At 43.3% G+C, this 23,711-nt stretch overlaps 2 protein-coding genes across 6 annotated transcripts; both read left to right on the plus strand.

Annotated features, from left to right (window-relative positions):
• Positions 1 to 559: 559 nt before the first annotated feature.
• LOC129833840 (uncharacterized) lies at positions 560 to 4,304 on the plus strand. 2 transcript variants are annotated; one of them, XM_055898667.1, is made up of 6 exons: positions 560 to 680; positions 852 to 899; positions 1,009 to 1,031; positions 2,051 to 2,195; positions 2,366 to 2,536; positions 2,695 to 4,304. In XM_055898667.1, exons 2-6 carry the CDS (start codon positions 888 to 890, stop codon positions 3,319 to 3,321), a joined length of 978 nt encoding a protein of 325 aa, XP_055754642.1. In that variant the 5' UTR covers positions 560 to 680; positions 852 to 887; the 3' UTR covers positions 3,322 to 4,304. The 2 variants fall into 2 exon arrangements, with proteins under 2 accessions (XP_055754642.1, XP_055754641.1); XM_055898666.1 differs by having other exon boundaries at positions 560 to 899.
• A 2,356-nt stretch (positions 4,305 to 6,660) lies between these two features.
• On the plus strand, positions 6,661 to 22,262 carry LOC129833841 (uncharacterized). 4 transcript variants are annotated; one of them, XM_055898669.1, is made up of 6 exons: positions 6,661 to 8,073; positions 10,209 to 10,260; positions 10,511 to 10,563; positions 19,459 to 19,847; positions 20,086 to 20,214; positions 20,688 to 22,262. In XM_055898669.1, coding segments are annotated over exons 2-6 (942 nt in total). In that variant the 5' UTR covers positions 6,661 to 8,073; positions 10,209 to 10,258; the 3' UTR covers positions 21,057 to 22,262. The 4 variants fall into 4 exon arrangements, with proteins under 4 accessions (XP_055754644.1, XP_055754643.1, XP_055754646.1 ...); XM_055898668.1 differs by having other exon boundaries at positions 10,209 to 10,235; XM_055898670.1 differs by lacking the exons at positions 6,661 to 8,073; positions 10,209 to 10,260; positions 10,511 to 10,563 and adding an exon at positions 14,473 to 14,607.
• Positions 22,263 to 23,711: the final 1,449 nt, after the last annotated feature.

Consider the following 23,711-nt stretch of genomic DNA (forward strand, 5'->3'; position numbering starts at 1 on the left):
CCACTTCCACCTACTTCCATCCTCTCCCATGCACCACTTCCACCTACTTCCATCCTCTCCCATGCATTACTTCCACCTACTTCCATCCTCTCCCATGCATTACTTCCACCTACTTCCATCCTCTCCCATGCACCACTTCCACCTACTTCCATCCTCTCCCATGCATTACTTCCACCTACTTCCATCCTCTCCCATGCACCACTTCCACCTACTTCCATCCTCTCCCATGCATTACTTCCACCTACTTCCACCCTCTCCCATGCACCACTTCCACCTACTTCCATCCTCTCCCATGCATTACTTCCACCTACTTCCATCCTCTCCCATGCACCACTTCCACCTACTTCCATCCTCTCCCATGCACCACTTCCACCTACTTCCATCCTCTCCCATGCACCACTTCCACCTACTTCCATCCTCTCCCATGCACCACTTCCACCTACTTCCATCCTCTCCCATGCACGACTGGACTTCCTCTCACTACCGTAGATGTAAGGGCATGCTTCAGCTTTATAGCCCTGTGATGTTTCTGGGTTACAACTTCTATCTGTAATACTACTTGTCAGTGAGCACTGCAGTAAGGTTTGAAAGCGTAACATGCACCAAACGGCTACTGGCTTTCCGGAACCTTCACGTTAATTTATTCTTTTGGGTTTCATATACAAACATAAGTTAATGGGGTAAACTCTGCTTATTTTGTTATTATTATTATTTCATTTTGCCTATCGATTTACTATCTTACAGAAAAACATAACTGCAGCTGAGTAAGTTAATATGTTCAAATCTTTATGGATGTTACTTCATTCTTCTCTTCTTTTCTATGCCCCGCCCTAAAACATTTTAACTCCCAGTCATTAATTTGCTAGGCTTCAGCACCCACGGCAATCATGAGCAGCTCCGTAAGTAGAAATCAATAATACAAATTACAATATGAATCATCTAAATATTACTATTAATACCATATTAAAATTACATTAAGTTGTTAAATATTTGTTTTTCTATTTACAGGGGCAGGTACCACCTACAAAAAGGTTAGTGTCAATTGTGATCACTTATGATAGTGCAAGATACATATAGACTAAAATGATTTTTGCATTTGTGAGATAATTGTAGATATTATTAAAATAGTTAGTTCAGCAACTGTGTTGAAAGCAGTCTATGGACAAGTGCAGACTGCAATCCACACTTTTATTTGATTAACTAGCTCGTTACAACTAATGCTAATAAGCATTTTAGGACCAAAAAATAAAGATGGCCCTTTACCCCTTTCAGTATGTTTTAAATTTCATGTACAAATCATCTCTTAAACTGATTGTCACTCAATGACTTGGTTTTACAGTATTTTGCAATGATTATGGCATGATTTAATGCGATACTTAGGCATTTTGGCAATGCGGCCCTTTATCTACTTCCTGAGAGTCAGATGAACTTGGAGATACACATTTTATGTCTCTGTGTCCATCTAGTATGAAGGAAGTTCGAGGTTGTTTCGCGAGCTTGGAGTCTATAGGTATCGACTAGCATGGTAGTCGATACCCATGTGAGGTTGACTTGAATGTAAGGTAGTGGCAAATGAGAGGTTACTGTCATTTGTTATCAGTGGCTAGTTAATTGAAACCAAATTGTAGATTACAGTCAGTTCTTATTCACGTATTGCATTCAAGGTAAGAAAACAAATATCTAAAATGTAATTACGCTGAACTATCCCTTTAAGCTGTTCAGTAGTAGTTAACATGCAGATTTATTTCCAGAGTAAAAAGCAAAAGTTTGTACAGCAAGATTATCTAGTATTGTAGTTGATCAGAGTTGTTAAATTGCTTAACTAGTGAAATTGCACAACTATAACAAATGATGCCCATTTGTGTACTCAAGAAAACGAAAAAGACTGAAAAATAAAGAAACTCAACTTGCTTTCTCATTATGCAGGGGAAATGGGATAACACAGCTCAAACGGAGTAGGGCTGCTTGAATTGGGTTTGAACAGCATTTTAGAAATATATATTATTTACTGTACATTAACTTTATTACACTTTACAATACCACTTTTAAGGAGACCAACAGATACATACAAAAATTGGATGAAAAGAAATGATGGAAGCTTAAAGTCATCAGGTACAGCTTTCATTAGAAAGCTTGTGAAGACTTGGAGAGAACACCAGGATAAACATCACAAAATAAACATTTATATGAATAAGGTACATATCCCCTAATTAAAATGCATTAATCATCACCTAAAATACATTCCCACACATTGTGTATATTTTTAGGTTACTAAACATTTGATCATGTTACAAATGAATTATTTCTAGAACAAAAAGTTATTATTAATTGTTCAATGTAATTAATTATTCATGTTTGTTAAAAGTTGCTTCATAGCATCTTTTTCTTAGGTCACATTCATAAGGCCCGTCTTCCTCCAACTGCCTTCTTTGAGTCTCCAGAGGTGATGTACGATTTAAAAAGAAGATTTCCACAGGCATTCAATAATTACAAGTGTCCACCCCACCAGACTCCATTCTCCATTCTTCTGGATTTGGTAAGTGTGTAAATAGAATAGATTTAACTTGAAGCTTTTGTCCCTGACAAATTTCCACATCAACAAAATGAACAATAAACAATGACAATAAAACATGCATTTTCCATGTAGCTTATAATTTGTTGAATATTGCATGTTTCACTTTGTTTGTTTTTCAGGCTGTCAGGATTTGTCGATGTGAAGGGGAAGAGGAAAGGGGAATAAAAACATTTCTTCTAAGTTTCCTGGAAGCATTGAAATTGCCCCCCAAAATAAAAGGCGAGAGTAACTACACAAACTACTACACTCTGGAGGCTACTGTCATTGCTGTGTGCTACAACGAAACCCCTGGAGCCCTCAGACCAGACAAGTACTATGGAGCATCCCTGTCCTGTAGAGGGGAGAGAGAAAAGAACATTGTGATCAATTGGTCATGTCTAAAAGTGTGGCATGACTATGTGTCTTATGCAGTGTTGTCATTCAGACATGATGAACAGGGAAACGGTATCAGATTCCCTGTCTCTGTAAAATGCAGAGCATTCTACAGGAATCACCAGACCAATTGTTATGAAGACCGAAGGCCGTGCAAGAACTGTGGGGATCTTTTCTCTCTCTCAAACCCTGAGACAGACAGAAATGACTTTCCCTACGGAAACTGTGCCGAAACGGAGTGCCTGAGTAAACTTATTTTAAATGATCAGGATGTCCGGAGCAATATGATTTTGGGAATCTACTGCACAAGGGAAACCCTAAAAGGTCTTAGAGAAAAGGCAGGAATAGCTTTGGAACATGGTCTTAAGGCATAGGTCTACTTAGCACCTCTGAACAGTGTGCATTTGGCCGTCATTTTCAAACCAAGTCCAAACTGTGACTGTGTAAACTTCTATTATGTGATCAGGATGTCTGCAGCAATATGAGTTTTGGAGACTACACAAGAGAAAATGTCTTAGAAATATGGTACAAAACGCTTTTGAACATTTAGGTTTTGTTTCACATAGGTTTTATACATGGTGTTTTTACTGTGTTTGACTTGGAAGTTTCCTCTGCCTCAACTATAGGGGGGAGGGTTTTGTTTTTAACCCTCTTTCTCTGTGGTTACAAACTAAGGTGCTGCTGTTGGCTCTCTGCAGAACCCAATAACAATTGTCAACGCCCTCATGTTCTCTCCACTGTTGCACAGAGGAAACCTCAGAGCAGCCTCACATCCTGTTGCGAAACCATGTAATAACAACCGCCACTCTGAAAAACTGCCAGCAGTATGATGAGAAAAGTTTCCAAGTGTCACAATACACATCTGACTAGAATTTGTTTATAAGGTTACATTTTAAGATAAAATGCTACAAATTACAACTGGAATTGTAAAACATAAGTGGGGATGAGTGATAAAAGGCTGTGTTTGTGTTTGTTATGTAAATGTACTCTGACCTAGAGGTCCATATGAGGGAATTTATCTTTATTGACTCATCATATGAATGTACCAATATCCTGTGATGTACTGTAATCTCTTTCTAAGACCAAATAATAGCAGCCTCCACTCTGAAAAGAAACAAAGGCATCCCGAAAATCGGTCTTCTCACAAAATCGCATGCAGCATCCGAACGGGTTGACCTACAAACTTTTATGACCCCTCTCTGGAAAGATGAGACTCTCAAGAACATGATGGTGTTTGAATAGCACTTGCGAAGTTTGAATAGCACTTGCAAACAATTGCAACCAGTACATTTAGCAGGTGATCTACCAAAAAACTAAAATGCTACATACTCCAGCCACATTAAAATACTACAGACAACCTGTTTTGTTCACGACTATATCTTGCTGGGTAAACTTAAAAGAAGAGATATCAAGTTCAAGTTCCGAGTTTAACTTCATTATTCCATACTGAAATTTGGTTTGGATGATGAACACGAATAAAAAAAATATACACACTGTAAAAACAATAATTAAATTAATGAATATGCATGTGATCACATGATTACTCTCCAGAAATACATTCTCATAGGTACTCTTGCATATTGAATGCATATCTGACATTTTATTTTATCTGTATTTACATTTTTTTTAAATGGTTGGATTTTCTTCTGGAAGAAGCACAGCTGTGGTGGAACAATACATTTTAGTTTATCGTAGAGCTTAATTAACAGACCTTTGTCAGGTGCTGGCCCTGCAGATTTTAACATTTGACTTCCCCCTGAAACTGCAAAAACAATTGTGATCTTTGCTCACTCAACTGTGACTAAGGTAACTGTGCTAAAGTCACAATGCCTAGGCAAATGGTTATGAATTACAGCTTGGACTCCAAACAAGAAAAATATTACCTGTAATAGCAGACATAGAAAACATCAACCATGGGAATTCATTGTGAAATCGTTTTATTTTTGGTTTAGTCTTTTTTTTATTACTGTAATAAGCTATCAACTTTTTCCATTATCAAATACCCTGCCATGTGTTTTGTGTAACAGTGGAAATTGTATGCACATTTTTGATGTAACATGAAGTTGGAGCTGCAACGTGGTCCCAGAGCATTTAGAAATATTCTTTGCGTAAATCCTAGACACTCCATTTAGTATGATATGTTACGTTTCGTATGGTATTTATTAATTTGTTGATGTCCATCACCCATTTCATATGATATGTTATGAATTACAATTAGTATTATATGTTACGAATTTGCAAAACGTAATATATGTTACATATTTGAAAAAATTACAATATGTTATGATATTTCAAATTGTATGATATGCTACGAATTATAGCTAAGTGGCTAAAGTTAGCTAGCTGGCTAACATTAGTTAGGTTTAGGGGTTAGGGTTCATTTTAGGAGTTAGGTTAAGGTTAGGGTTACGGTTAGTGTTAGGGAAAGGGTAGAGCAAAGGGGTTAGGGTTAGGGACGAGTTAGCTAACATGCTAATTAGTATATATATTAACTAAAATGCTAGTTGTTCGTGATGAGATTCGACTTCGCAACCTTTGGGTTGCTAGACGTTCACGTTATGTGCCAACCCATCCACCCCGATAAACCATCCCACTTTTGTTTTTGCCTTAAGTACACATCTATTTTACGTGACCAAACCAAACGTTACATATCATACTAATTTAAGAGTCCCCGCATTTACGTTTACTATGATACCAGGCTAGCAGAAAGGGTGTGACACTGAACTTGTGTAACACCGGAGAATTATAGACAGCATGATTGATGTTATTTTATGAAAAAAACTTATATTGTAAATATTTTTGATCCATTATCAAAATAGAATTCCTGAAAGTTGGTTGGTTAAAATAAAATAAATAAGCAGATTTTGGGGCTTCCCAGCTGGACGAGGTGGCTAAAGGGGGCTTAGCCCTACTCAGTTCAAAATGTAATGCCCTCAGTTTTAGTTTTATGTCCCTATATAAAAATAGCAAAAAAGTAAAAAATGATTGAGTGCCAGGTTGACGCAAAAACAATCTGTATCTCCGATGCGCTGTGTCTGCGCAATGGACAAGGAGCCCCACGGTTATGTCTAAAATTGAATAAATTATTACTTTTTCCTCATCAATCTACATTCTACACACTATGACAAAGCGAAAACAGGGTTCTGGAATGCTTGCAAATGTATTAAAAACCTGAGCAATCGGGGGAGAAGGGCCTTGGTCAGGGAGGTGACCAAGAACCCAATGGTCACTCTGACAGAGGACAAATGTTTGTAAAACCTGTTTTTACTTTGTCATTGTGGGGTATTGTGTTTAGATTGATGAGGGAAAAAAACAAATTAATACATTTTAGAATAAGGCTGTAATGTAACAAAATGTGGAAAAGGTCAAGGGGTCTGAATACTTTCCGAATGCACTGTCTATTGCCAAAAATAATGGTTACATGTAAAAAAATATATATATAACATGTTTCCTGATTTTTCTTATATATCTCAGATATAGGACAAACACTTCAGAACAAACTTCCTGTAGATTTCTTGGGAGGGACTGTTCTTTCATGTAGTGACTCCGTTATTCAATGCATTTGTATGGGCTATTAGCAGTAAGGCCAAATAAAATGTTCACCAAATAATTTTATATATATTTTTTTATACTTCATGGTCTTAAGGATCCGCCCCCTTTTTATTTTTTTTCCGCCTGAAATGACCCAAATCTAACTGCCTGTAGCTCAGGCCCTGAAGCAAGGATATGCATATTCTTGGTATCATTTGAAAGGAAACACTTTGAAGTTTGTGGAAATGTGAAAGGGGTGTAGGAGAATATAACACAATAGATCTAGTAAAAGATAATACAAAGAAAAAAAAATGTTCTTATGTATTTTTTTTTTTGTACCATCACCTTCGAAATGCAAGAGAAAGGCCATAATGTATTATTCCAGCCCAGGTGCAATTTAGATTTTGGCCACTAGATGACAGCAGTATATGTGCAAAGTTTTAGACTGATCCAATGAACCATTATATTTCTGTTCAAAATGTTGTATCAAGACTACCCAAATGTGCCTAATTTGTTTATTAATAACTTTTCATGTTCAAAACTGTGCACTCTCCTCAAACAATAGCATGGTATTCTTTCACTTTAGTAGCTACTGTAAATTGGACAGTTCAGTTAGATTAACAAGAATTTAACCTTTCTGACAATATCAGATATGTCTATGTCCTGGGAAATATTCTTGTTACTTACAACCTCATGCTAATCGCACTAGCCTGCGTTAGCTCAACCGTCCTGTGGAAGGGACACCTGATCCCGAAGAAGTTTTTAAATTCCAAACCTAATAGCAACATTTTCTTTGGTATGACCTTCCTAAAATAATTCCACATAGCTTAATCGAACCCTGTTCTGAGCCGACTTCGCCATCCACTCAAAAGGGGCATTTGGTTCACACCCGGGGAAGCAGCCCAATTACAAAACGAAGGCAATAATTTTCACATTTTTCAGAGAAACAACATGTCAGCAACCTGTGAGCAGGCAAAGAGCTGCATTTCCAGGCTGGCCCAGGGTGTCAAAATCGCATTAACCGTTCTGGCAAGCTATACCAGTTGCACTTAAAAAGTCTCTAACATAGGTCAAGCGTATTAACACAGATAGCACAACATATCTATGCGTATCATGGTATCCAATTAATTTGTTATACTGGCATAAGTGGTATAAGAATAGTCTAACCAACATTTCTGTCAAATTAAATCAAACCAATATATTGTTGTACACAATAGATGGTTCAAAGGAGAAGCGATCCCTCAAAAGTGTTGTTTTATTGACAACTTAAAAAGTGCCTTTGCCTCCACGTCTTTTTCTAAAGTGAAAGTTGGTTATAACTAGTATAACTAGCTACTAGTCTAAAGCTCATGCCTCAGTTTATTTTTTAGTCATGAGCCTTTAATGAAATATGACGCACACAGCACATTGCCTACAGTAATTTTCCACTGAATTGTACTGTCGTCTCAAGCTCTTCCGTGTTCAGTCAAGAAGAAAATAACAAATACTTGTCAAGACACTTCTTACGCAACAGCCCAAAAGAAGCAATTCAAACGTTGTTTTTTGTTTTGTTGGTAAATTGCCTTTACATTTCTTACAGACTACATTTGAATCTGGTAAGCTACGTTACGATAGACTTGTTTGTAATATAAGCGTTTCATTGAAGGGGTGATAGCCTTCCGGAAATTTATGATGTTTATTTTGTTCTAATTACTATTACCAGAAATATTGGTCCTATGGTATCGGTTCCTCAGTAGGCTAATAAAAATAAAAATATGTCTGCTGAAGAAACGTGTCTTTGGTGAGAAGAAAGTGTTTTATAGTTTGGCTCGAGAAATCCATTAGATACATTAGAGAAGTAGCATATGCTGCGTTCTCGTGCTATCGGAGTTATCGGAAATTCTGACTGGGAAGTTTCACTTGAATGACCCTTCATATCAGAATTACAATTCGGGAAACTGTGTGAGCTACCCAATTGTGACAACTGACCTTTTACATTTTGAACAAAAGACGATAACAATCCGTTTTTGACAAGCACAAGATAGGTACGGCATAAGGTAGCTAGTTTAATCATATTGATCATATTATCAATGTTAATCAAGCTAGCTAACTTAATTATAAGCAACGCTAGTTAGCTTATCAAGGTAGTTCAAATACTTTTGGTTGAAGAATTGTTCCAACCAAAATGCATATGAATGAAACAAAGTCAAATTTCCAACATCGCATTTAGGAAATAGAACGCTCCAACGACTACATTAACGCAGCATTAACCTACGTGGAATTACGATCGCTCCCTCTACTCAAGCATGTGGAATGCGTTTATAGAAATAAATTACTATAAAAACGTGTCAAACTGTTGGGATGCAGAAACTACAATCCTTGCCAAATTAGGAGAGTTTTATCACGACTTCAAAATGGACTGGTTGACTGAAGTAGGGAAATATGTATTCCAGCAATGAGCTGCAGTTTTGGAAGAACTGCGTCCTTTTCAGTTTAGGTGACTTTGCGGGGGAACCTAGTTATCACAGTCACAAAGTCAGCATTGTCTATATCGTAAATATTCATATAAAAAAGCTTAAGGTCAGGTTTAGGCACAAGGTTAACAGTGTGATTAAGGTTAGGGTTAAGGGTTAGGTTTCAAATCTGATTTTAAGAAGCGAAGTGTAGAAACAAGCAGGGTTTCGGACTTTGTGGCTGTGGGAACTATTGTCGACCCTACATTGCGAACCGCTAGTGGCATTTAGAATTGGTTAGCCTTGGCTATCACCACCCTGCATATAGACAGCATCCACACTGGAAATATGCAAAAACATTAGTTTGATAAAGACAAAGAGCGTATTTTCATCAGAACCGTTAAGCCTACTCACCAGACAGACGGCCTACTCCCCAAACATATGTCGTGACCCTAATTCATCCCAATGCAGTGTTCAATGAAAATTTGTTAATACGTTTAGATCATTCCAAGGAACCGCATAATGAACTAAATTGAACGTCTGTATATCAATAAGAAGACAGATTTAGGTTTGTAACCCTGAAAAATATGTCTTTCAACTTGCCAAATTGAGATCCGTTTCAAATGACCATTCGTTGTGAATAACTCTGTTCAGACGCGAGATGCGAATCATTTCGCACTATTCTGTTCTATTTTAATCTCTTATATTACATCATGCTTTTATTATAAAATAAGTGTATTGACTGTGATAAGTGCTCGGGAAATAAGAGCGTCTATATTAGCAAAACAAGGCTGTCATTGCACAGCTATAGGCTTCTATAAGCAAGCTCCACTCTTCTGAGGTTACTACCTTATTGAAGATGTGTTCCAGGATACACAATAACTAGTTGATATTACAGTTTCAATAAATTAATCTTAAATGTGTTTTTTTATATGACTGAATTGACCTACATGAAACTATTTAGCTATTAGGATTCCTAACCTGTAATTGTTATGATAAATTGTACATTTGTACAAATGCCCATCCCTAGGTTTATACGGAATGTTTAGGTGTATGCAACTATTTAATGTAAGCCTATTTCAACTTTATTAGGTGTGTTTCACTCAAATAAACTATTTATTGGAATGACATTTAAAATTATAATTGTCATGTTGATTTGATGGGATGGTAGACCCCATAAATTGTTTTGATCTATATTATTCATGAGTAGTGTTTATTCATTTTGGTGTGGATTCTTCAAGTTGAAGTGCTTTTTTTGCCCTACTTGTTCACCAGCATTTGTATTGTTTTCCCAACAGTCATCGGGGAATCATCACATCAATGGGGTAAAGATATTTCAATTATAAAAATGTAAGAGATAATATATATATATATTCTATATATATATGAGGCTCCAGGTTATTTAAATGACGTTGGCCCACACTTTGTTTATTACATTTATTGACTTGCTGAATTTAATTTGTTTAAGAATTTACTCAGGGCATGTCTGGGTTCCTTACCTAGTTTGCAAATGTGTAGTTCTTGTTGTTTTAGTTCAATTAATAAATAATTGTACAGTTTAATAAAACAATACTTATATTGTTTTTATCATTTTATACAGGTTGTTGAAGAAGATAAAGACTGAGTTTCTTCTCTGTGAGAGGGGAAAAGAAGGTACCAGCCGACTTTCTTTATGTAGTGTATTGTCATCCAATGGCCTTTGTATTCAGACACTTTAAAAGGAAATGTCTGATTCAGTTGACATATGCAGCATTTACTGTGAATGCGATCTCCGTGAACTCGGGAACATTGCCTTTAAAAGCCGCATTGCCTATTACCCGCAATTGGATTGAATCCCGGGTTTAGACAACACTAGACCTCATATTTTATTTTTCAATAAACAATTTCCATAAACATTCACATTTCATGATAGAGAAATTGTCAGGTTCCTGACCTTATTTGCCTTTGTTTTACTTTGTTTCGTTGGTCAGGACGTGAGCTGGGTGGGTAGTCTATGTTATGTGTTTCTATTTTGGGTTAAATGTGTTGCCTGATATGGTTCTCAATTAGAGGCAGGTGTTTGACGTTTCCTCTGATTGAGAACCATATTAAGGTAGGCTGTTCTCACTGTTTGTTTGTGGGTGATTGTTTCCTGTCTCTGTGTTTGTGTTCTGCACCAGATAGGACTGTCTCGGTTTTCACGTTTGTTAGTTTGTAGTTGGTATAGTGTTCACGTTATTGTCTTTCTTTATTAAACATGTTGAACACTAACTGCGCTGAATTTTGGTCCGACCCTTACTCCTCCTCCTCATCCGAGGAGGAGGCATTAGACAGCCACTACAGAACCACCCACCTAACCCGGACCAAGCAGCAGCAGCAGCAGCAGCAGGAGAGGCTGCAGCAGCAGCAGGAGAGGCTGCACTATTTGGAGAAATGGACATGGGAGGACGACCTAGACGGCAAAGGACACTGGGCAGAGCCAGGGGAATATCGCCGCCCCAAAGAAGAGCTGGAGGCAGCGAAGGCGGAGAGGCGCTATTATGAGGCGCTAGCACGGCAGAGCGGCTGGAGGCCCGAGAGGCAGCCCCAAAAATGTCTTTGGGGGGGCACGGGGAGTGTGGCAGAGTCAGGAGTCAGACCTGAGCCAACTCCCCCTGCTTACCGTAAGGAGCCGGTCAGGGCGGAATTGGAGGTGAGTGACGCAGAGACAGTGAAGGAGTTAATGGGGAAATTGGAGGAGAGAGTTATGAGGGAGGTGCTGGTTTGGTGCATAAGGCACGACATCCGCCTGACTGAACGTGTCGGGGAGTTGATGTCGACGGGAACAGCTCTCCATACTCGTCCTGAGGTGCGTGCTAGCCGTCTGGTTAAGACTGTGCCAGCCTCACGCACCAGGCCTCCTGTGCGCCTTCCTAGCCCTGCACGTCCTCTGCCAGCTCGCCGCTACAACTCTCCCAGCCGTGCTTCCAGTGGAGAGAGAGGGCGTCGTCCTGGGCAGGCACCGTGTTATGCGGTGGAGCGCACGGTGTCCCCGGTGCGTGTGCTTAGCCCGGTGCGCAACATCTCAGCTCCCCACATCTGCCGGGCTAGGGTGAAGATCCAGCCAGGGCGGATGGTGCCAGCCCTGCTCTCAAGACCTCCAGTGCGTCTTCACGGTCCGGTCTGTCCAGTACCACCAGTGCCTACACCACGCACCATGTTTCCAGTGCGTCTCCAGAGCCCAGTTCCTCCTCCACACACTCTCCCTACGGTGCGTGCCCTCAGTCCGGTACCACCAGTTCCGGCACCACGCACCAGGCCTATAGTGCGCTTTGAGAAACCAGTGTGCCCTGTTCCTGCTCCCCGCACTAGCCTTGAGGTGCGTGTCTCCAGTCCGGTACCACCAGTTCCGGCACCACGCACCAGGCCTACTGTGCGCCTCAGCAGGTCAGAGTCGGCCGTCTGCCCAACGCCGCCTGCACTGCTTGTCTGCCCAGCACCGTCTGTACTGCCTGCCTGCCCAGCACCATCTGAGCCATCCGTCTGCCCAGCGCCATCTGAGTCATCCGTCTGCCCAACGGCGCCTGAACTGCCCGTCTGCCCAACGGTGCCTGAACTGCCCGTCTGCCCAACGCCGTCTGAGCTGTCCGTCTGCCAAGCGCCGCATGAACTGCCCGTCTGTACTGTACCTGCAAAGCCGCCAGTCTGTACTGAGCCTTCAAAGCCGCCCGTCTGTCATGAGCCTTCAGAGCCATCTGCCAGACAGGAGCCGCTAGAGCCTTCCGCCAGACAGGAGCAGCCAGAGCCTTCCGCCAGACAGGAGCAGCCAGAGCCTTCCGCCAGCCATGAGCAGCCAGAGCCGCCAGCCAGCCATGAGCAGCCAGAGCCGCCAGCCAGCCATGAGCAGCCAGAGCCGCCAGCCAGCCATGAGCAGCCAGAGCCGCCAGCCAGCCATGAGCAGCCAGAGCAAGCCAGCCAGGATCCGCCAGAGCCAGCCAGCCAGGATCCGCCAGAGCCCTCCAGTCATGAGCTGTCCTCCAGTCATGAGCTGCCCTCCAGTCATGAGCTGCCCTCCAGTCATGGGTTTCCCCTCAGCCCGGAGCTGCCCCTCAACCCGGAGCTGCCCCTCAGTCCGGAGCTGCCAGTAGTCCAGAGTTGCCCCTCTGTCCTAAGCTACCTCTCTGTCCTGAGCTACTTCTCTGTCCTGAGCTACCTCTCTGTCCTGAGCTACCTCTCTGTCATGAGCTACCTCTCTGTCCTGAGCTACCTCTCTGTCCTGAGTTATTTAGGGGGGACCTGTGTTAAGGTTCCTAGACCAGGGTCGGGGGCGAGGATTGCCACTCAAAGGACGCTAAGGAGGGGGACAAAGACAATGGTGGAGTGGTATCCTCGTCCTGCGCCGGAGCCGCCACCGTGGACAGATGCCCACCCAGACCCTCCCCTTGAGGTTCAGTTTTGCGGCCGGAGTCCGCATCTTGGGGGGGGAACTGTCACGTTCCTGACCTTATTTGCCTTTGTTTTACTTTGTTTAGTTGGTCAGGACGTGAGCTGGGTGGGTAGTCTATGTTATGTGTTTCTATGTTGGGTTAAATGTGCTGCCTGATATGGTTCTCAATTAGAGGCAGGTGATTCACGTTTCCTCTGATTGAGAACCATATTAAGGTAGGCTGTTCTCACTGTTTGTTTGTGGGTGATTGTTTCCTGTCTCTGTGTTTGTGTTCTGCACCAGATAGGACCGTCTCGGTTTTCACGTTTGTTATTTTGTAGTTGGTATAGTGTTCACGTTATTGTCTTTCTTTATTAAACATGTTGAACACTAACTGCGCTGAATTTTGGTCCTCTCCTTCATCCCAGGAAGAAAGCCATTACAGAAATTGAATGTCATAAGAAGATAAAGTTGCTTGCTTACTGGTGACTTGTGGCCACTAGGGCCCCTCCTTCACTATATGAAAACAGTGTCTTCATGTTTTATGATTGGTTGTCATTCTATACTATATAAGGCCCAAGGCCGATTCTTTAAAAATCCACAAGGAAATCAAAAAGCTAGCTGATCCCATAGATTTCCATTCGTTGCGCTGATTCTATTTAGCATTCCCTCCAGAAACAACCTTCAACTTCCTTCAAACTGCATGTAGAGACATAAAAATGGTATCCATGAGTTCATATGACTCTGGGTAAGTAGAACAATTGCCAAAATCTCAAACTATTCCTTTAAGTGGATTTCAAAGTTATGGGCCTTTCAGAATTCAGTGTTCCAAACAACCTCCATTTGTAATGTGTTCGTATCTCAGATGTCCTACTGTACATTTGGGACCCATTAAAACAAGCACTACTGACTAGTCATGGTTCTAAATGGGAACACATCAAGTCTATGAAGTTTGTCTGATTTATGCCACAACATATTGACAATTGTTTATAACACATCTTTGCTGCTATCTTTTCAGAGTTTTCGTCAGAGCTTTTTCTTCCTCTGTCGTATTAATGCATAGTGGTTGAATTCCTATGTTGAGATATACTAGTGATTCAAACATGTCCATTAAATCACCACATGTGCCTGTGTGAGACTTGTACGAGGTTTGAGAAGTAGTACATTTTTCAAACTAGGATTTAAGCCGTGATGCAAGACGAATCTCTCTGAAAGTCGGTGGGACCTGGACATCAGAGAAGACAGATAGCTATGGACACCAGATTCATCAGTGCCAAAGAAGAAATGTTGGATGAAGATATTTCATTATATAGGTAGGCTATCAAGTGTTCGATTGGTGTGACAGAAGAAACATTCAATCAATGTGTTTGTGGATCTGCAGGTGAATGCATGTGAGCAGTGTGACAGAAGAAAACATGAATGAAGGTGATGGGTGATGATATTTGGACTGATGTCTCAGCTGTGAGGAGGTTGTTTGGCTGTTGGTCAATGAGTGTCTGTGATACCCGGTTCCCTTTTCACCACCTCCATTGAAGAATCATTCCAGACTGGGATTTTACATTTCCAAAATGAAGTTTAATTAAGAATTGACTGTAATTACCTGCCCTATTGGACGTTAAAACAATATAGTTGCTGAACGTTTTGTGCTGCCAAACAAAGCTATATTTTCCCTATGCTAACCAACGTAGGCCTTTCAGTATGTATTACGCACCTCCAAAACATGTCACAACTCGGACCCACTATCACCGACCCCATTGCTGAAACCCTCATTCACGCCTGGACTATTGCAACACCGTTCTCTACAGACTCCCTGACAAAACACTGGACCATCCATTCAAACTCAGCTGTCAGTCCTCACACACACCAGACCTTGGGGCATCACAACCTTCATCAAACTTCACTGGCTCCCAGTTCAATACAGGATCATCTTCAAACTACTCTTGCTCTCCTACAAATAGACTGGCACCCACATACCTCTCTGACCTCCTGCAACCCTACACTCCCACCCATTTACTGCGCTCCTCTGACACTGGCCTACTCACCATTCCTCGCAACAGGCTCCGCTCCATGTGAGAACGTCCTTTTAGCAGTGCAGGCCCCCAGCTCTGGATCTCCCTCTCCATGTCAGGTCCTCACAATCCATACACATATTCTTGCTCACACTCAGACACCTCTTCACACAGGCCCACCCAAAATGGCTGTTGTCTAAGCTTTTATCTCTTGTTGTTTACTCCCCAGGTTCCCCATAATGTTTAGTGTGCTGCCTGGTTAGTCTGTCATCATGTTTAATGTTCTGCCTGGTTAGTCTGTCATCATGTTTAGTGTTCTGCCTGGTTAGTCTGTCATCATGTTTAGTGTTCTCCCCTGGTTAGTCTGTCATCATGTTTAGTGTTCTCCCCTGGTTAGTCTGTCATCATGTTTAGTGTTCTGCCTGGTTAGTCTGTCATCATGTTTAGTGTGCTGCCTGGTTAGTCTGTCATCATGTTTAGTGTTCTGCCTGGTTAGTCTGTCATCATGTTTAGTGTTCTCCCTGCTTAGTCTGTCATCATGTTTAGTGTTCTCCCTGCTTAGTCTGTCATCATGTTTAATGTTCTGCCTGGTTAGTCTGTCATCATGTTTAATGTTCTGCCTGGTTAGTCTGTCATCATGTTTAGTGTTCTCCCCTGGTTAGTCTGTCATCATGTTTAGTGTTCTGCCTGGTTAGTCTGTCATCATGTTTAGTGGTCTCCCTGGTTAGTCTGTCATCATGTTTAGTGTTCTCCCCTGGTTAGTCTGTCATCATGTTTAGTGGTCTCCCTGGTTAGTCTGTCATCATGTTTAGTGTTCTGCCTGGTTAGTCTGTCATCATGTTTAGTGGTCTCCCTGGTTAGTCTGTCATCATGTTTAGTGTTCTCCCCTGGTTAGTCTGTCATCATGTTTAGTGGTCTCCCTGGTTAGTCTGTCATCATGTTTAGTGTTCTCCCTGGTTAGTCTGTCATCATGTTTAGTGGTCTCCCTGGTTAGTCTGTCATCATGTTTAGTGGTCTCCCTGGTTAGTCTGTCATCATGTTTAGTGGTCTCCCTGGTTAGTCTGTCATCATGTTTAGTGTTCTCCCTGGTTAGTCTGTCATCATGTTTAGTGTTCTGCCTGGTTAGTCTGTCATCATGTTTAGTGTTCTCCCTGCTTAGTCTGTCATCATGTTTAGTGGTCTCCCTGGTTAGTCTGTCATCATGTTTAGTGTTCTCCCTGGTTAGTCTGTCATCATGTTTAGATGTCTCCCTGGTTAGTCTGTCATCATGTTTAGTGTTCTGCCTGGTTAGTCTGTCATCATGTTTAGTGTTCTCCGCTGGTTAGTCTGTCATCATGTTTAGTGCTCTCCCTGGTTAGTCTGTCATCATGTTTAGTGGTCTCCCTGGTTAGTCTGTCATCATGTTTAGTGTTCTCCCTGGTTAGTCTGTTATCATGTTTAGTGTTCTCCCTGGTTAGTCTGTCATCATGTTTAGTGGTCTCCCTATTTAGTCTGTCATCATGTTTAGTGTTCTCCCTGGTTAGTCTGTCATCATGTTTAGTGGTCTCCCTGTTTAGTCTGTCATCATGTTTAGTGGTCTCCCTGGTTAGTCTGTCATCATGTTTAGTGTTCTGCCTGGTTAGTCTGTCATCATGTTTAGTGGTCTCCCTGGTTAGTCTGTCATCATGTTTAGTGTTCTCCCTGCTTAGTTGTCACGTTCTGACCTTTATTTCCTTTGTTTTTGTCTTTAGTTAGTTGGTCAGGGCGTGAGTTGGGGTGGGCAGTCTATGTTCTGTGTTTCTATGTTTAGGTTTGTCATTTGGCCTGATATGGTTCTCAATCAGAGGCAGGTGTTTTTCATTGTCTCTGATTGGGAACCATATTTAGGTAGCCTGTTTTCACTGTTGGTTTGTGGGTGTTTGTTTCCTGTGTCAGTGTTTGTGCCACACGAGACTGTTTTCGGTTAGGATTACTTTGTTATTTTGTATTTGTGTCATGTTCAGTTGTTTCTATTAAAACATGGACACTTACCACGCTGCGTCTTGGTCCGATCCCTGCTACACCTCCTCTTCAGACGAAGACAGAAACACCCACCAACCAAGGACCAAGCAGCGTGGTAAAGGACAGCATCAGCAGTGGCAAGAGACACAGGATTCATGGACTTGGGAAGAGATTCTGGACGGCAAAGGACCCTGGACTCAGCTAGGGGAATATCGCCGCCCCAGGGCAGAGTTGGAGGCATCGAAGGCAGAGAGGCGCTGGTATGAGGAGGCAGCACGGCGGCGCGGTTGGAAGCCCGAGAGTCAGCGCCAAACATTTATTGGGAGGGGGCACACGGGGGGCTGTGGCGATTACAGGTAGGAGACCTGCGCCAAAACCCTGTGCTTACCGTGGAGAGAGAGGGCGTCGTACTAGTCAGGCACCGTGTTATGCGGTGGAGCACACGGTGTCCCCAGTACGCGTGCTTAGCCCGGTAAGATACATTCCAGATCCTCGTATCAGCCGGGCTAGAGTGGGCATCGAGCCAGGTGCCATGAAGCCGGCTCAACGCATCTGGTCTCCAGTGCGTCTCCTCGGGCCGGTGCACATGGCACCAGCCCTACACATGGTGTCTCCGGTTCGCCAGCACAGCCCAGTGCGGGCTATTCCACCTCGCCGCACTGGCCTGGCTACGGGGAGCATTCAGCCAGGTAGGGTTGGGCAGGCTCGGTGCTCAAGAGCTCCAGTACGCCTTCACGGTCCAGTCTATCCAGTACCACCAGTGCCAACACCATGTACCAGGCTTCCTGTGTGTCTCCAGAGTCCAGTACGCCCTGTTCCTGCTCCCCGCACTTGCCCAGTGGTGCGAGTACCCAGTCCGGTACCACCAGTTCCGGCACCACGCACCAAGCCTCCTGTGCGTCTCCAGAGTCCAGTACGCCCTGTTCCTGCTCCCCGCACTCGCCCAGTGGTGCGTGTACCCAGTCCGGTACCACCAGTTCCGGCACCACGCACCAAGCCTCCTGTGCGTCTCCAGAGCCCTGTACGCCCTGTTACTGCTCCCCGCACTCGCCCAGTGGTGCGTGTCTCCAGTCCGGTACCACCAGTTCCGGCACCACGCACCAGGCCTACTGTGCGCCTCAGCAGGCCAGAGTCTGCCGTCTGTCCAGCGCCGCCTGCGCTGCCCGTCTGAGCTGCCCGTCTGCCCAGCGCCATCTGAGCTGCCCGTCTGCCCTGCACCATCTGAGCCGCCCTTCTGCCCAGCGCCATCTGAGCCGCCCGTCTGCCCAGCGCCATCTGAGCCACCCGTCTGCCCAGCGCCATCTGAGCCGCCCTTCTGCCCAACGCCATCTGAGCCGCCCGTCTGCCCAGCGCCATCTGAGCCGCCCGTCTGTCCTGAGCCTCTAGAGCCGCCCGTCAGTCAGGAGCCGCTAGAGCCGTCAGTCAGGAGCAGCCAGAGCCGTCAGTCAGGAGCCGCTAGAGCCGTCAGTCAGGAGCAGCCAGAGCCGTCAGTCAGGAGCCGCCAGAGCCGCCCGCCAGTCAGGAGCCGCCAGAGCCGCCTGCCAGTCAAGAGCCGCCAGAGCCGCCCGCCAGTCAGGAGCCGCCAGAGCCGCCAGCCAGTCAGGAGCTGCCAGAGCCGCCAGTCAGTCATGAGCCGCCAGTCAGTCATGAGCTGCCTTTTAGTCATGAGCTGCCTTTCAGTCCGGAGCTACCCCTCAGTCCGGAGCTGCCTTTCAGTCCGGAGCTGCCCCTCAGTCCTGAGCTACCCCTCAGTCCTGAGTTACCCCTCTGTCCGGAGCTGCCCGTCAGTCCGGAGCTACCCGTCAGTCCAGATCTGCCCGTCAGTCCGGAGCAGCCCTTCAGTCCGGAGCTACCCCTCAGTCCGGAGCTACCCCTCAGTCCGGAGCTACCCGTCAGTCCGGAGCTGCCCCTCAGTCCTGAGCTACCCTTCAGTCCTGAGTTACCCCTCAGTCCGGTGCAGCCCGTCAGTCCGGAGCTGCCCGTCAATCCGGAGCTGCCTTTCTGTCCGGAGTTACCCCTCAGTCCGGAGCTGCCTTTCAGTCTGGAGCATGTTATTTTCTAATGTACACCTGTCTTTGCTCAATAGTGTCATATCTGTCTCTATATATAACAATAACTCCTACAACCATTACAATGTTAAATATATTTTCAAATTATTGTCAATTGTTGCCACAGATGCTGTAGAATTCCTCTGCCAAATCAAAGAGATTGTGTCAAAACATCGCAACAGCAAGATTCCTCTTGCAAAGCCGAAAAGTTACGAGTTGAGAATCGGTGGTCTGGAGGACACTGTCCACGCTGGAGATGGTGAACAGTTAGAAGTTTGGAAAGACTGCTACCTTCCAGAGAGAATGGAGATGGTGGTCATTGGTGCCCTGGATGACTTCCGATGTTCGGCAGCAGGATGGCAGCTGGTTCTCCTGTTATGTGAAGATGGCAATGTCTATGCCTACGAGTTTGAAGTTCTACACCTGGTTGCCAGAAGCTTGGAGGATCTCTTTAAGTCTGGAGCGGAGTTCCCAGGACTGGAGAAATTCAGATTTGGAGAATGCTTTGAGGAATTGGTAAGACCCAGCAATATTACATTAACTTAGCCAACTTATTAACGTATTTTGTGTTTAATGTTAATAAATTAGGTAATCATGTGTTGTTATTGTCAGAAACAGTAGGTCTTGCATATATTCGTCTACATGTTATTGTTCATGAATAATTCCAAAATGTAGACACACAGTGTAATGTGTCAATGCACTGAGTAAGTTGCTGGACTAGTCGGCTAGTTATTCCACAGTTATCTTTTTTCAGACTGAGGAAGAGATGGAGAAAGAGATGCAATGTGATGAAATAAAGAAAATCGATGACGAGCATATTCAGTTCCGAAGAAGATTGGAGATTGAGATGCTGGAGGATCTCAAAGCAATCAAGCAATCTGAGGTAATAATTACTGTTTGATTCAGACTGAGGTTATGGTACATATAGCAAAACATGACGAAAGTCTGTATATTGAAATCAGGAAAAGTTTAACACAAAAATATATTATCTAAGCTCGCCCTGTCACGCCCTGACCTTAGAGATCCTTTTTATGTCTCTATTTTGGTTTGGTCAGGGCGTGAGTTGGGGTGGGTATTCTATGTTTTTGTTCTATATTGTATATTTCTATGTGTTTGGCCGGGTGTGGTTCTCAATCAGAGGCAGCTGTCTATCGTTGTCTCTGATTGAGAACCATACTTAGGTATCCTTTTCCCACCTGTGTTTTGTGGGTAGTTGTTTTCTGTTTTGTGTTGCTGCACCTTACAGGAATGTTTCGTTTCGTTCACTCTCTTTGTTGTTTTTGTTATTTCAGTGTTCAGTTTATTTATTAAATTAACATGAACACTTACCACGCTGCGTTTTGGTCTCCTCCTTAGACGATCGTGACAGAACTACCCACCACCAAAGGACCAAGCAGCGTGGAAGAGAGGACTGGACATGGGAGGACATTCTGGACGGCAAGGGATCCTACACCCAGGGAGGAGATCCTGGCTGGTAGGGATCGCCTCCCATGGGAACAGTTGGAGACAGCCAGGAGAGCGGAGGCAGCAGGAGAAAGGAACCAGCGGTATGAGGGAACAAGGCTGGCAAGGAAGCCCGAGAGGCAGCCCCAAAAACGAGGATATTGGCGGAGTCAGGTAGGAGACCTGAGCCAACTCCCCCGTGCTTACGGTGACGAGCTTGTGACTGGTCAGGCCCCGCGCTATAGGGGTGATGCGCACGGTGTCCTCAGTGCGCACTCATAGCCCGGTGCGCTATATCCCAGCTCCTCGCATCGGCCGGGATAGAGTGGGCATCGAGCCAGGACGGAATGTGCCAGCCCTGCTCTCCAGACCTCCAGGACATCTCCTCGGCCTGGGTTAGCCCTACGCACAGTGTCCCCGGTTCGCCAGCACAGCCCAGTGCAGCCTGCTCCAGCTCCCCGGACTTGCCGGGCTACAGGGGGTATCCAGCCAGGACGAGTTGTGCTAGTGTCACACCCTGGCCTTGTTATCTTTGTTTTCTTTATTATTTTAGTTAGGCCTCCAGTGATGATCCATGGCACGAAGCCTCCAGTGATGATCCATGGCACAAAAGCACATGATGTCTATACATCAGTAATGACACAGTGCACATCAGGGACAAATATACCCTTAACCTTTTGTAAGAGTGAGAAGGCTGTTTAGTCAGTAATAGGTATAATATTATGTATCAGTTGGGGCATCAGTGGAGCACCAGTACCTTTCCCAGAGAAGTACAGAAAATTACCAAGACAAGTCAGACAGAAACTCAGGGGAAGTTGTGGATCACACATTTTCAGCGTATTCGACTATGATACTATTCATGTTTTCATACAGTATTTTTTTACAGTATCTTTCATACAGTATTTGGTTTCATTTGAACTGCCTGTTCTGGATTCTGTAAATGAGTCCAGTACAACACGGAATAACAACTTCCTCATACTTACAGATGAGAAATGTTACTGGTATGGCCCAACAAAAAAAGTGTCCATGTCATCAAGGTTTTTTTGTCTGAAGCCATTTGGGCTCCCGAGTGGCGCAGTGTTTTAAGGCACTACATCTCAGTGAATGAGGTATCACTACAGTCAGTTCCTGGTTCAAATCCAGGCTGTATCACATCTGGCCATGATTGGGAATCCCAAAGGGTGGCACACAATTGGCCCAGCATTGTCTGGGGTAGGCTGTCATTGTAAATAAGAATGTGTTCTTAACTGACTTGCCTAGAAAATAAAGGTAAAAAAACACCTAATAGTTATTGAGCAAAATGGAACAATAAAGAGACATTATTAACATCAGGTAGAGTTGATATGGTTATAAGAGGATATATTATATTAACACAAACAAGTGAGAAGATTGAAACAGTTGGGCTTATCACATTGATGTTGTAAATGTTATACGGTTGCATCCAATATGCCATCAGTTAATGTAATAAAGTTCATCTTGACAGAATAATTGTTTGTGTTACACCTTGATTTTCTGACATGCCTCAACCATAGGGTGGTTACAAACCCTTTATGTTTTAGTCTGCTGTGGTCAACACTCTGCAGCACAACGAGAACCATTGGCAACACCCATGTTCTCTCCAGTCTGTTGCAGAAACGAAACCTCAGAGCAGCTTCACATCCTGTTGCTAAACCCTGTAATAGCAGCCTTGTCAGTAAGAAAAACTGTCAGCACAATAAACAACCTGACAAAATAAAAGCACAAAAAAACAAGGTCAAAATAAAACATAATAAAAAGTATGTTTGAATGACACTGAGGGGCAGTGTTGTTACAGTTAATGCAGGTGTTCCTGAGGCTAATGCCATGCAGGTGTTTGTACACATGCATATACACACACTCTCATTCAAATGCACACATCCATGGACACACACACATACTGTAATAGTGCCAGACATGCAGTCAAACATATAAGGTTGGCCTTGCTGTTATGATGTTTGTTGTCATTGTTGTTTTCTGTTTTCCTTCATCTTTGTCTTTTTTCTCTTTTTGGTTGTTGGTTGGTTATTGTTGGTTGTTGGTGCGTTGCGGGAAGGTCTTGTGGGTGGGGAATGGAATTATTATAATATTTTTTTCATTGGATGGTTGAGGGGCAGTTCTTGGAGAATTGTGGGGGGGGGTTCTTGGAAGGCTGATGGGAGATCTGTCGATGTGTCCTTGAGCAGGGCATTGACCCTTGTTGCTACTGTGTGTCGCTCTGGATGGGAGGCTGTTAGATAACCAACGTGATGTAATTGTTGACCGGCTTCACTTCCAATATATTGTATGTTTTAAATATTCAATAAAAAAAGGAAAATATATATAAAAAATAAACAACCTGATTAATAGTCAGAATTTGTTTATAAGGTTACCTTTTACAATACAATGCTACAAATAACAACTGGAATTGTAAAACATAAGTAGTAAAATAATAATAACACAGGGATGATCACATTGGGCAGCAGGTAGCCGAGTGGTTAGAGCGTTGGGCCAGTAACTGAAAGGTTGCCAGATCAAATAGCTGAGCTGACAAGTTAAAGTCTGTTGTTCTGCCCCTGAACAAGGCAGTTAACCCACTGTTCCTAGACTGTTATTGTAAATAAGAATTTGTTCTTAACTAACTTGCCTAATTAAATAAATGAATGATAAAAGGCTGTGTTTGATATGTAAGTGTACTCTAGCCTAGAGGTCCATATGAGGGAATTAATCTTTATTGACTCATCATATGAATCTATCAATATCCTGTAATGTACTGTAATCTCTTTTTAAGACCAAATAGGAAAATAGTAAGTAAGTGCAGCAAGCTGTTAGTAGCCCATGTGCCTCACCCTAATAATTTGGTCCCTTTCACCCTCAGAACTTAGCCTACTGTTCTGACTTAGTGGTGCATAGGTAGCCTATACCCTGTTTTAGAGAAATGAC

The sequence above is a fragment of the Salvelinus fontinalis genome, chromosome 34 (genome assembly GCF_029448725.1).
Source record: "Salvelinus fontinalis isolate EN_2023a chromosome 34, ASM2944872v1, whole genome shotgun sequence".
Lineage (NCBI taxonomy): Eukaryota > Metazoa > Chordata > Actinopteri > Salmoniformes > Salmonidae > Salvelinus > Salvelinus fontinalis.